This window comes from Mobula hypostoma, chromosome 23 (genome assembly GCF_963921235.1).
Source record: "Mobula hypostoma chromosome 23, sMobHyp1.1, whole genome shotgun sequence".
NCBI classification, from domain to species: domain Eukaryota; kingdom Metazoa; phylum Chordata; class Chondrichthyes; order Myliobatiformes; family Myliobatidae; genus Mobula; species Mobula hypostoma.
The window spans coordinates 52,283,607-52,298,006 of record NC_086119.1 but is presented as its reverse complement, the minus strand read 5'-3'; the positions used below and the strand labels follow the sequence as shown (position 1 = coordinate 52,298,006).

Below are 14,400 nucleotides of genomic sequence, written 5' to 3'. Positions count from 1 at the left end.
AGGACTTGGCAAAATGCTTCAGCAGGTCTGGGTGAGACAACAATGCGAGGGTCCCCTTCTCGTTCAGCGCGATAGAATTTCTTTGCCTGCGGTCTGATCTTGCAACACACCAGCAAGTGGTCTGTGTCGCAGTGGGAACGTGTGGAAAGCACGCTGCTGATGACGGAGCACCTCACCAGAATCACGACCAGCCAGCGCCAGTGTCTGAGGCAAGGGTGTCTCCATGAAAGCTTGTGTTGAACCTTGGTCTGGAAGTGGGAGTTGGTAATAACGATAAGCACAGAACTCCAGCAGTCACTGAATGTTTGGCAAGCTGCAGTTTTTAACATTGTAGTCATGGGTGGTCAGAACTTAATGCGATACACTCAATGGGGGTCCATCTTGGTATTTCATCTTTCTTGAAAGACAAATGGTATGTTAATGCTTTTCACCCATCAACCAGTTTAAACCATGAGACACAAACACCTGCATCTCACCACTCTCCAAGTTCTCTCCAGCAATTTTGGATGCAAATGGCTTCAGTGTTCTTCACAAAGACAGGACAGCTCAGTCCTTTAAAGGTAGAGGAGGTGGAGTACGCTTTGTGATTAACTCATCACGTGTTTGTTCTGCTTCAGTCCTGCTCACCCAACCTAGGACACCCATTCTATCATCCAATGTCATCCATTTTATCTGCCAAGGAAGCTTTCTGCTGTCATCCTGGTGGTGGTGTACATACCACCTCAGGCCAGGCAGGCACTGGAAAAGCTGAGCAACGCAATCGGCAGATACAAAACTGTACACCCTGGTGCCTTCCCTTTCATTGCCAGGCCAGGTTGAAGAACTCTCTGAACAGCTACCACCAACATATCAGATACGGAAGCACAGAAGCCACCATCAAGAATGCCTACTGTGCCATTCCACGCCCACACTTTAGGAAGTCCAATCATCTTGCTGTACTTCGATTCCCAGCGTGTAGGCAGAGACTACAAACTGCAATATCAATGGTGAGGACCAAGAAGGTATAGTCAAGAGGTGGGGCTGGAGGACTGCTTACAGGACTGCTTTGGGATGGTGGACTGGACAATATTCAGTGATTCATCGACCAGTCTGAATGAATATGCCACAGTTGTCCCTCACTTCAGCAAGACCTTTGTGGATCAGTGTGCATCTTCGAAAGCACCCAAACCAAAAGCTGTGGACGAACCAGGAGATTTGTGGTCTGCTGAGGCCTAGATCTGTGTCATACAAGACTGGTAGCCCAGAACTATTCAGGTCCAGTTGTGACCTACAGAAGGCCATGTTAAGGATGAAAAACAATTCCGACTGAGGTCAGAGACAGAATCAGATGCATCTTAGGTCTGGCAGGATCTTCTTCTTCTACCTTCCTCAAAGCAAAATGGCTCTGATGCTTTACTCCCAGACGAGCTCAACACCTTTCATGCTCACTGTGAAAGGGAGAGTGAAACGACACCTGCATGAATCCCTGCAGTATCTGGTGACACTGCAATCTCTATCTCAGAGGCTGAAGTCGGAATATCTTTTAAGAGATCACAAGGCATCAGGCTCTGATGATCTACCTGGTAGGGCTCTGAAAACCTGTACCAACCACCTGGTGGGGTGTTCAAGGACATCTTCAGTCTTTCACCTGCTTCAGAAGGGTGACAATGTCACCAGTGCCCAAGAGCGGGGTGAGCTGCGCAATGACTTTCTCCCAGTGAACTCACATCAGTGCTTTGAGAGGTTGGTCATGGCTGGAGTCAGCTCCTGCCTAAGCAAGGACCTAGACCCCTGCAGTTTGCCTATCACCACAATATGTCTACAGCTGATGCAATCTCACTGGCTCTCCACTCAGCCTTAGATCACCACAACAATAGCTATAACCTATATGAGGCTACTGTTTATTGATTACAGCTCAAAATTCAACACTATCAGACCCTCAGTACTGATCAACAAGCTCCCAAACCTGGGCCTCTGTACCTCCCTCTGTAACTATATCCTCGACTTCCGCACTAGCAGACCACAATCTATGCGGATTGGAAGTAACATCTCGTCCTTGCTGACAATCAACATTGGTGCACCTCAGGAGTGTGTGCTTAGCCCACTGTCCTGCTTTCTCTATACTCATAATTATGTGACTAGGCACACGTCAAACAGCAGATACAAATTTGCTGATGACACAACTATTGTTGGCAGAATTTCAAATGGTGGTGAGGAGGTGTACAGGAGCAAGATGGATCAGATGGTTGAGTAATGATGCAGCAATAACCTTGCACTCAATGTCAGTAAGACCAAGGAAATGATTATGGACTTCAGGAAAGGAAAGTCAAGGGAGCACACACTAGTCCTCTTCAGGAGATAAGAAGTGGAAAGAAAGGGAGAGCAGTTTCAAGTTCCTGCATGTCAACGTCTCTGAAGATCTATCCCGGGCCCAACATATCGATGAAATTACAAGGAAGGCACAACAGTGGCTTTATTTCATTAGGAGTTTGAGGGGACTTGGTATGTCACCAAATTTACTTGCAAATTTATACACATGTACTGTGAAGAGCATTCTGACTGGTTGCATCATCTGGTATGGACAGGCTACTACGCAGATCAGAAAAAGCTGCAGAAAGTTGTAAACTCAGTCAATTCCCTCATAGGCACCAGCCTCCCCAGCATCGAGGACATCTTCAAAAGGTGATGCTTCAAAAAGGCAGCGTCCATCATTAAGGACCCCATCACCCGGGACATTTCCTCTTCTCATTGCTACCATCAAGGAAAAGGTATAGGAGTCTGAAGACACACACGCAATGTTTCAGGAACAACTTCTTCCCCTCTGCTGTCATGCTTCTGAATGGACATTAAACCCATGAACACTAACTCAGTATTCTTTTGCTCTTGTTACACTACTTATTTAATTTAATATACACACATAGATGTATATACATACATAAATATATATACTTAAATATACATACAAACTTCATGTAATTTATAGTTTTTATGCATTGCAATGTACTGCTGCGGCAAAATAACAAATTTCCTGACAATTGCTAGTGATATTAAACCCAATTCTGATTCGTTAACAACATCCTCTATTCGTCATTCTTGGACCAAGCCTAAATTCTGATTACCATAACTTTGCCTTTGCCTGTATCATTGCCCCTTTGCATGCTGCTCCCATCTGCACAACCAAGTCTCCCAACTTTGTATCGAATTTGGACACATAACTCTTTCTTCATCATGCATGTCATGGCTTTATGTTCTAGAGACCAAAGCAGGGAAACATTACAACTTCTTCCTTCTTGTAACAAGTCCTCTACTTCCCAAACACCCTCAATCCTACAATTGTAAACTCACTTGTAAAACTGTGCATTTTCACTTCTACTAAAAGCAATCACGTTTGTAGACAACTCCTTTATCAATCACATTTCTCACTTAGCCTGCCCCGATCCAGTGGTTCCTCTGGATCAGGGGATTTGCAGAAGGCCTTTGACAAGGTGCCACACAGGAGGCTGCTGAGCAAGATAAGAGCCCATGGAATTACAGGGAAGTTACTAGCATGGGTGGAGCATTGGCTGGTCGGCAGAAAATAGAGAGTGGGAATAAAGGGATCCTATTCTGGCTGGCTGCCGGTTACCAGTGGAGTTCCACAGAGGTCGGTGTTGGAACCGCTGCTTTTTATGATGTATGTCAATGATTTGGACTATGGGATTAATGGATTTGTGGCTAAATTTGCCAATGATACAAAGATAGGTGGAGGAGCGGGTAATGTTGAGAAAACAAAGAGCCTGCAGAGAGACTTAGGGGAATGGGCAAAGAAGTGGCAAATGAAATACAATGTTGGAAAGTGTATGGTCATGCACTTTTGTGGAGGAAATAAACAGGCAGACTATTATTTAGATGGGAAGAGAATTCAAAATGCAGAGATGCAAAGGGACTTGGGAGTCCTTGTGCAAGATACCCTAAAGGTGGTGAAGAAGGTGAATGCAATGTTGGCATTCATTGCTAGAGGTATAGACTACAGGAGCAGGGATGTGATGTTGAGGCTCTATAAGGCACTCGTGAGGCCACACTTTGAGTGTTGTGCACAGTTTTGGCTCCCTATTTTAGAAAGAGTATACTGACATTGGAGAGGGTTCACAGAAGATTCACGAAAGTTATTCTAGGAATGAGAGGGTTACTGTATGAGGACTATCTGGCAGCTCTTGGGCTGTATTCCCTGGAGTTCAGGAGAATGATCTCATAGAGACATTCCAAATGTTAAAAGGCATGAACAGATTAGATATGGCAAAGTTATTTCCCATGGTTGGGGATTCTAGGACAAGAGGGCGCGTCTTCAGGATTGAAGGACGTCCTTTTAGAACTGAGATGCGGAGAAATTGCTTTACTCAGAGGGTGGTAAATCTGTGGAATTTGTTGCCACGAGCGCCAGTGTGTGGAGGCCAAATCATTGGGTGTATTTAAGGCAGAGATAGATAGGTTCTTGATTAGTCAGGGCATCAAAGGGTATAGGGTGAAAGCAGGGGAGTGGGGACGACTGGAAGAATTGGATCAGCCCATAATTGAATGGCAGAGCAGACTCGATGGGCCAAATGGCCTTCTTCTGCTCCTATATCTTATGGTCTTATGGTCTCCACCACTATATTGTAGATCAGTACTTGTCTTCCTTCTGAACTGCAGGTTCAATATGTGATTTTTTTAAAATCCAAAGACAGAACTTATACATTTGGAGGTTTGGGGAAAGTTATAAGTAACACAGTTGCAATCTGCCCAGGCAGCTTTAATTATTCTTTGTGTCGAAACCATCGAGTATCTTTAGTTCATTATCTTCTATATTCCCACTTTTTGTTATATTTAATCCAGTAAGGTCCTCCCGTTGATTTATTTTTAATTTCCCCACCCTTGTACACCTTTTCCACTGCTGTGAAAAACAGATGAAGCACATTGAGCAAAGCTGCCATGTTATTACTGCCCTACATATGACCCTTGTTTATTGATCCACGTTTTCCCTTTGTCATCCTTCCTCTGATTAAATTTAGAGGTAAAGGTAACTCCAGTTTGTTGCTGGTATGATTGTATCACAAACATTGCTTTAGCCACTTTCTTACCATTACACTCTGACTACGTGGAAAACTGTAGTTAGTTTTGATATCTACTCACATGCACTAGTAAATCCCCAAACACTAAATTTCATCACATTCTTTCAACATATTCTGCTCCTTTCTCCCTTGGTTACTTTTCCAACATCTGATAGCTTTTGAAAAATATACATTGGAGTCTGTCCTACAGTCCCTCAGGGCAAGGCTGAGGCACATTCCCTTCAACCATCTACTTCCCTCCTTTCACCTAGTGTCTAAGTGTCCAAGTGTCCAGCTAGGTCAGTTTAACCGGAGCCTAAATCCAGAAGTAGATTCTACAAACTCAGTCCTTTGGATAAAAAGATTTTTGCACATCAGTTCTCACAGCTTTTGGAATGTGGTATTCATTGCCCAGCACAAAGGAAGCTGGTGGCAAACCGCTCAAACCACTTCTAGTAGCACAGTTATAACCCAGTTTGCTGGGTCATTTCAGAGGGCAAGTTAAAATCAATTACAACACTCTGGGTCTGGACTTCCCAAACATGCAAACAGACTTCCTCCCCTGATGAGTGTTAGTGAAATAGCAGGATCTTCCTGATTAACTAGTGGTCATTCCTGGTCTCCAAGTCTCACTACTTCCCCCTGTTCCAGTCCTTATGCAGAAACCATTGTTCCTTATTTCAGACTCAGTCACACCCTCAGCACCTGAATGGTGCAGAGGAAGAGAGATCAGAGTACAGTCATGCATCAGTCTTTACTAATGGTAGGATGCTGTCAGTAAAACATATCAGATCCTGAACCTGCTAAAGAGGGTTAGTTACAAAAAGTAAAATGTTATATGGAGTTACTATGAAACACTGGTTAGGCCACAGCAACTGAAGTGTTAAATGTACCGTATTTCTGGGATTTCCTCCTATTGAAAGTCACTCCTCCCTGCATGTAAACAGAACAAGTATTTTCCCTGTTTTTCAGTCCTCTTCCCCTGATAACAACCCTGCTGCTAAATTTACATTAACAGCTAAGTGCAGAATATGCATATTTCTAAATTGACTGCACTTCTACATGATTAGTCTTTTATCTTCCAAGCAATACAAGACCAACTAATTCCCTCTCAAGCAAAACATCACTTCAAATATTCTACGTGTAGTTTTACAACCCATTCTTTCAATCCGCTAACATATTCTGAAACCTTTCCTTCTTAGTATTAACTAAATCCTCAAAGTGGTGTCATAAAGATTTTAGATGATTCCTGATTAGTTTAGTTTAGCAGTGAACCAGAATGGTGCCAACTCTGTACCTGTGAAATACCACCTCCCACTTTCCCTCTGATTTAACAGTCTGTGCAATGAGCAATTCCTAAGCATTTTAAATTCACAACAACAAAAGACGTGGTTATAGGATCAGAGCAGTCCATTCAGCCCATTATGCAACTCCAAAAAAGCAAGGTGTGTATCTGAACCAGACTGCGCCAGCCCAGGACAGAGGAGGAAGGATCTGTGAGCTCCGAAAGCTTCTCATGGATAATGCACCAGCCCAGGACAGAAGGGGAAAGCTAGCTGTGTCCTCCCAAAGATTTTCATGGATAACGTACCAGCCCAGGACAGAGGGGGAAGGATCTGTGCCCTTCCAAAGCTTCTCATGGAAAATGTACCAGCCCAGGACAGAGGGAGAAGGATCTGTGACCTCCCAAAGCTTCTCATGGACAATGTACCAGACCAGGATTGAGGGGGAAGGATCTGTGACCTCTCAAAGCTTCTCATGGACAAAGAACCAGCCCAGGACAGAAGGGGAAGCTATCTGTGTCCTCCCAAAGCTTCTCATGGACAATGTACCAGCCCAGGATGGAGGGGGAAGGATCTGTGACCTCTCAAAGTTTCTCATGGACAATGTACCTGTCCAAGACAGGTGTCCTCCCAAAGCTTCTCATGGACAACTAAAACTCTCTCTGCCAAATATAGGGGCATAATATTTGAGAGAAGTTTCATCTTTTTTATCTTGTGGAAAGCTTGCAGATACAAGCCATGCTGAAATGTTGAACCAACAGCCGAAAAAGATGAAATATTGGTTTTTAAAACATTAGGTCACTCCACTGCTTGGTATAAATTCCAGAAGATTCAAGGATGATGCGAAGCTATTTATAATTCTGAATCTTTGCATCAGTTTGAAGGAATAAGGAGTAAAGTGTATTGCGTAAGGGAACCAGTGGGGTTAGGACATTCCCGGAAGAAAGCCTTCACCCATAGGTAACAATAGCACAATCATTGTGACCTGGAAGGCCACAGTGGCCTGAGCCAGATGGTAGGGGATGGGTCCCTGCACATGGTTATTACTGGATGGCCCACAGGTGAGGTGGCGCACTGAAAATAGTGCAGTGTACGAGTCTAGGGCAGCCCAAGTGCTATCTAGAAGGAGATGGGACCGGGTTTGCAGAAAGAAGTGGGGGGGGGGGGAGTGGTGAGACGGTAAAACAAGGAGTTGGGTTAAACAAAGTAACATTGAGTTCTCACCTGCCACACACCAACCAGAGCATTCACAATCAGGATCAGAAGGATCACGAAGGGTTCCACGAAAGCAGTGATGGTCTTCTCTTCCTCAAACCAAGCCAAGACCTGGAACACAAAAAGCAGCCATGAGCCATGGATACCTTCCCAGATATGGCCATTTCACCAACGGGATCAGCAAGACCCCGGTGCACCGGTACAAAAGGAAGTTCATTGCCAGAGCTTTACCTGAGCAGGTGTGGAAGAAGTCTGCACAACCCTGTCAGAGCGTCTGGTACCTGAAATGTACACTTTGCTTCTCTTTCCACGGGCTCGACCCGAGCTGCTGAATATTTCCAGCAGTTTGTGCTTTTATTACAGGTTTGCCCCAATTTCCAGTAAACCCTCACATTAGCCTCAAGATTCAGGGGAGTAGATTTAGGACGGAGATGAGGAGGAACTGCTTTTCCCAGAGAGTGACGAATCTGTGGAATTCTCTGCCCAGTGAAGCAGTGGAAACTACCTCAGTAAATTTATTTAAGACAAGGTTGGATAGATTTTTGCATAGTAGGGGAATTAAGAGTTATGGAGAAAGACAGGTGGGTGGAGACAAGTTGAAGCCAGATCAGCCATGATCTTACTGAATGGCGGGGCAGGCTCAGTGGGCCAGATGACCGACTCCTGCTCCTATTTCTTATGTTCTTATTTTGTGATATACCCAGGGTTTGCTTCTCATGAACTGTGACCCCCATCTCAATGTTGGAATGCCCTCTGTATCCTCTCCCCTAGTAGGATACTTTTAAAGTCAATACTATACAGTTAAAAATCAAACAATTACAAACAGAATTTCTCAGCTGCACATTCCCAATGTGAATCCCAAGGGAATTGCCCTCTTTGTTCCTGCTCTACCACAACATCCAATCACAGGAACAAGTCATAACACTGTGCTGAGAACCAAGACATGCTAAGTCAACAGGGAGAGAAACCATTAAAAATTTCACCCCAATGACCCATCATCACAGCCAGCAGGAATGAATTACCATCAGCTCCCTCATCAGATTCAGCCTAATTTCATGGATTATTGATGGACATAATGGGGTGTGTTCGTAAGGTCTATATTTATTGATCATCCCTAACTGCTTTTGAAAAGGTGGTGACAAGTCATTACGTCAAACTGTTGCAGCTTTAAGATTTAAAGAGTGAGTTATTTGAAATGTAACAGCCACAAAAAAGCCTAAGCCATTTGGCCTTTCAGGTCTGCATTGGTTCCTACAAGAATGCAGCTGCATCTCTGCTCTTTCCCCACAGCCGTGCAACACTTCACCTGCAAGTACCAATTCAATTCTCTTCCGAAAGTCTCCAGGGTGCTCCAGGTAATAACTGCTCACCACATTAACGGACTTCTACTCATCTGGGTTATTTTGCCAATTTGTTCTTATGGTTCCCAACCCAAAACAGTTTTCCTGTCTACACCCTGAACTTTTCCTGACCTACAACACATTTCCTGTCAACCAGATTACTCCCTGTAAGATGGTGGCATGCTCAGACACAGCTGCCTCTCTGGGTCCAAACAGAGGTGCAATTGTTGGTCCTTTATGCCTTTTTCACAATCACAAGACAGGTGGAATGGATATTAAGTACTGCAAGTCCACCCCTATCCACTAGTAAGTTGCTGGATAACAGTGAAGCTGGACTTGTTGCACACCATGTTGCAGCCCGCTTCAGCCACCTAAGGAAGAAGGCAGAGACACCGTGTGAGACAGTGCCTGGTCCAACGGACGGTGTGGGTGATTCTCTTGGATGTTTTTGTTGTGATCGCAAGACCCAGGTGGACATTGGTAATGTAGAATACTGTGAGTCCGACTTATTGCTTCATTGGAGAGACAGACGGCGCGGGAGCTGCATGGCCTTGGTTGTGGTGCGGACCGGGACCTGATTCATGCCTCATGGTTGCCTTTGATGGCCGCTGAAGCCGGTTGTGTTCTGCTGGATTCCGTGCTGAGTTGGGGGCTAGCCCCTCCTGTCCATGCTGCCTTTCAGTGTTCAGCTGGTGAAAGACAAGCTGGATTGTACTCGTCTACAGCTGAGCACACGACATGAGGAACTGCTGTGAGCAGTTCTTGCAGAAACATGGCTCCAGGGCAACATCCATGCGTCATCAATCTACAGGACATGACACTCAGGGACTTGGGCTATATAATTTTCCTTAATATTTATTTTGTAACCATGTTTTTCTATAACCATAATTATATATGCTATATGTGCTGTGTGTGATTGCTGGTTCTTTGTTTTGTACCATGGCCCCAGAGTAATGTTGTTTTGTTTGGCTGTATTCATGTGTATGGTTGAATGAGAATTAAGTCTGAACTTGAACCCCCTCTGTCCTGATGAAAGCACTTCTAGTTTCCTCAGAAGTTTCCCATAATCCAAGAGATTCACTCCTGAAGCCATTCCAGTAAATCAGCTCCGCACCCTCACACCATTCCTAAAATCCAGTGCTCAGAATTGGACAATCCTCTGGCTGCAGTTGTGCTTACATAAATCTTCAGAAAGTGTTTCACAAAGCTTCAACATCACCCTCCCTTATACAGCTCATCCCTGGAGTCCTTTCTATACCCCTCAGAACTTTATAGACTTGATTTTGTCCCCTCTTAACCTCCTCCAATCCAAGGAGAACAGACCTTAACTTCTCCATTCCGAGCTCCAACAACTTCAATCTTCGCCCTTTGTACAAGATCAAACAGTGCTCTCAGATGAGTATTTATCAGCCATTGTGTCTACAGGATGAGGAAGCTTGCAGGACTCTGCAATCATTGGAATTTGAAACTGGGGAACAAAGATTTTGGAAATGTGACTGAAGAGCCACACAAAAAAAAATCAACAGTTAAAAAGACAACAATTCACAATTTGATTGTGGAAGAGAAACAGATTAACACAAATAGCTTTTCATACTGAAATAAAAACAACAAATACTGAAAACATTCAGCAGGTACTTTCTCATGTACTACCTGATCTGCTGAGTGGTTCCAGCTTCTTCTGCTTTGATTCCAGACTTCCAAACATCTGCAATTTTTGTTTTTCTGTTGTCATTGCACAACATTGGTTGTTAGAAACTCAATGTACAGCACGGTCATTTCCCTTTGCAATTTGATGTTCTCGTGTTCAGCCAGTGCTCTCATTGGAGCCCTCGGGCTTCTGTGGGTCATTTATCTGGAGAAGTGGTGTGTCCCTCAGTGTCCCAGACAATATTCCCCCTTCAAAGCTATCAATAAGAAACATTACTCATCTTGCTGCTGTGTGTGGGACCTTGCTGGCTTCGAGCCACCTGATTATCAAGTCTTCAAGATTCATTAACTGCAGTGAAATGCTTGAAAACCAAACAATCCACGCAAGAACATTACAATCTTGCTCAATAACATTCTTTGCCTTTGTCATCCAGGTCATGAATTTTTCCTTATCAATTAGATGCTCAATTAGTGAAGCTTTGCTCTTCCATTTGTTTATTCATCTCCCCAAAATATTTGTCTGTTGTGTCAATGCTCATTCCAACACACTACAAATAAAAATCAATCTAGAGACAATGGTACAAGTTCAACAACTACCAAACAGGTCCAACAACATTTCCATTGCCTCCAATTTCCTCTTTAGGGAGTTCTCTGGTGGGCAGAGAGGATTTTCTAATATATATGGGTTGTTCGCAGGGACATGTACTGACATAGACTTCAATTGCTATTTGGAGATAACAGAATGTAAAATGTACTTTGGTCTGTCCAAGGCTTAGTTCTTCAAGTACAAGATGCCTGTAAATGAATGCTACAAATTGGGGCACTTGGGATGCAGGAGTACATGCAGAGAGATGCACCGAAACTCGGTGCAGGTAGCAGATCTTGATGGGAAAGAAGCTCTGACAACTGAGTCCTGGTCCTGAGCCTTTCAAATACTGTTTAAGGAGGAAACAGGAGTAACACTGACAAACTCTAAGAGAATGTATTGAATAAATGAACAATAAATGGAGAGAAAAACAGGACCTAGTATAGTCATGGTATATGTGATGAAAAAAAATACTTTGAATAAAAAGATGCAAGAACCTCTAATTTCCTGACTACTGTTGGAGGTGAATGGGATTCCTCCAATCATTTTGTGAATGGCGAAGATACTGATACCTTTGCTATTCGTTCCAGAGCTATGAAAATCTCTGGCAAATCCAGCATTAATTACCCAACAGAAGGAGGTGAATCACTCAGCTCCTCCTAGTCAAGGTGCTTCCCCAGGACTGTTCAGCTCCAGCAACAGTGAAAGGTAACCAAGTCAGCAGGGTCAGAAAGCCACGTGGAATAGCTGGGAGCAAGCTCAGGTATTGTCACTGATACAGTCCTGGTGAGTGCCATGTACCCCAGCCCAGTCCACGTACCTGAAGCTCATGTACGTCAAGGGAGTCCTCACCTTGGACAGTCCGGGTGCTGCTATGGAAGTGGGTCAATCAGGCAACCTTTTGTAATGGCACCCATTGCCGCTCCTATAGGCTGGTAATGGGCCTAGTCAACGTGTCGGATAGTAAACAGAACACCAATAAAGCAGATGCCTCGCCCTCCATCATCTGTTATCCACAGCTGACACCTGACTCGTTGAGCATTTCTAGTTTTTTTCTGGTTTTGTTTCAGAGTTCCTGGAACTACCATTCTTTGCTTCTTTTTTCTGAACTGAGATGTTTTTTTTTAAAGTGCTGGAGCTGCACACGCCCAGAAGAGCAGAGAGTATTCTATCCTGCTCTCGATTTACAGAATACCTCAGAACCGGAGAAAAGTGAAAAGCAATACGAGTGGCAGTACAGCCTCAGGAGTAGCTGAACATTGAAGTTGAGTGCACGGACAACAACATGGCAGACGGAGTACTGGAAGATTGTGAATTTACCCAATTCAGTAGAAAAACAAATGCCAAGTACTTTTTTGACTGGGAAATTACGAGAGCAAAGAACAAACTGACCTTTATTGAATGAAGATCTATATACGAGAGCAGAGGTGGCATAGGCAGTTATACAGAGCCTTGGTGGGACCACAACACGTAGTGTGCACATTGGTTGTCTCAGTACCTGAACAAGATATTCTTGTAAAAGGCAAAGGTTCACCTTCCTGGGATGGCGAGTTTGTCATGCGAGGAGAGATTAAATGGATACTCACTCTATTTGAAGCTCTGAGGGTTAAGGATGGGGCTGATGATAGGAATCTTTTCCCCTTAGTGGTGAACAAAACTGGAGGGTAAAGGTTTAGGATGAAGGGAAAGAGACTGAGGGGATCGGAAGGTATTTTGCTCCACTCAGGCCAGTGAGTCACTGAGAGTGGTGGAAGTAGTGTCACCAGCCAGCAATTAAGAGAGCACTGGAAAGGATGTGGGTCAGTGCAGGAAGATGGGAGCAGCAGGGATGGACGTTATGGATGCAGCAGGCTGAACAGCCTGTTGTTTCTGTGCTGCATAACTCAGTTAGTGAGAGGTTAGAAAAGGAGAGATGACTCCATTAAAACATACACAATCCTTGGAGGATTGGCATGGTTGATACGTGGAGGGAATTTTCCCCAATTAGAGGGTATAGCAATAGTTGTGTGTATAATGGGAGGATGAATACAGGGCCCTGGTGGAGGACTTTGTCAAATGGTACAAGCTGAATCATCTGCAGCCCAACATAAGTAAGACAAGAGGGATGGTGGTGGACTTTAGGAAGACTAAGCCTGCACTATTCCCTGTTACTATTGATGGTGAGGATGTGGATGTGGTGAGGACCTACAAGCACCTGTGGAGTGCACCTGGATGACAGACTTGAGTGGAGCACCATCACAGAGGCTGTGTACAAGAAGGGCCAGAGTCACCTCTACTTCCTGAGGAGACGAAGACCCTTTGGAGAATGCAGGCCTCTCCTTCACATGTTCTACTAGTCTGCTGTTGCCAGTACAATCTTCTATGCGGTGATGTGCTGGGGCAATGGCTTCAACACGGGTGATGCCAACAGGGTCAATAAACTGACTAGAAAGGCTGGCTCTGTTAAAGGAGTCAAATTGGACACAGTGGAGGCTGTTGTAGAACAAAGAGTCCTACAATTCTGGACAATGTTTCTCACCCTCTGCGTGCCACCTTGGCTGAACAGAGGAGCACTTTTAGTAATAGACTAATACAACTGCGCTACTCCAAAGAGCGTTATATGAGGTCATACTTATTCTCGACCATTAGGCTCTATAATGAGTCAACTTATAGCCAGGGAAGTGATGAGCCCCTCCTGTTAGACTGTTTGAGGTAACTTATTTTTTATTCTTTCTTCTCTTCTAATACTTGTATATCTGTGCACTTGTAATGTTACTGTTATTTTCTTCGGGATCAATAAAGTATCTGAAAATCTATCTACAGAGCAGGGCCATGGTTTCACAACAATGAGTAGAAACCTTAGCACAGAGAGAGGAGGGAATGTTCCTTCTCCGAGTGTAGTAAATCTTGGGAACCCTCTAGCCTGGAAGGATTTGGAAGCTCAGACATCAACCGAGGAAAAGAGAGCTGGGCAGAAATCTCTGTCTGTACGCTGAAGGGATATGGGGGCAGGCCCAGAAACGGGGCTACAGGAAGGAGTTCAGACATGTTTGTTGAGTGGGACAGCAAGTGAGGGTCCAAATGCTTATGGCGGGGTGGATGAGGCTGCAGAAGCCTTTGGACTGGACAAGACTGGCCCATACCCAAGGCTACTCTCAGCTCAGTTACAAGCTTCTCCTGACCTGTGTTCAGAATAATGTGCTACTTCCTGTAAAGCAACCCACTGTCTAGCACACTTCATTCCTCTCCCAGCACTACTTACATTCTACCAACAACCCCCTTCATAGTCAGGGGCAGCGGGGCAG

General features: G+C 44.4%; 1 protein-coding gene across 2 annotated transcripts in view; it reads right to left on the bottom strand.

Moving 5' to 3' along the window:
* Nucleotides 1-14,400, bottom strand: part of atp2a3 (ATPase sarcoplasmic/endoplasmic reticulum Ca2+ transporting 3) — a 212,196-nt gene that overhangs the window by 133,815 nt on the left and 63,981 nt on the right. For both annotated transcript variants that reach the window (XM_063031520.1, XM_063031519.1), the window contains exon 4: nt 7,553-7,654. In XM_063031520.1, the coding sequence (XP_062887590.1) occupies nt 7,553-7,654 (102 nt within the window). The remainder of the gene's footprint in view (nt 1-7,552; nt 7,655-14,400) is intronic.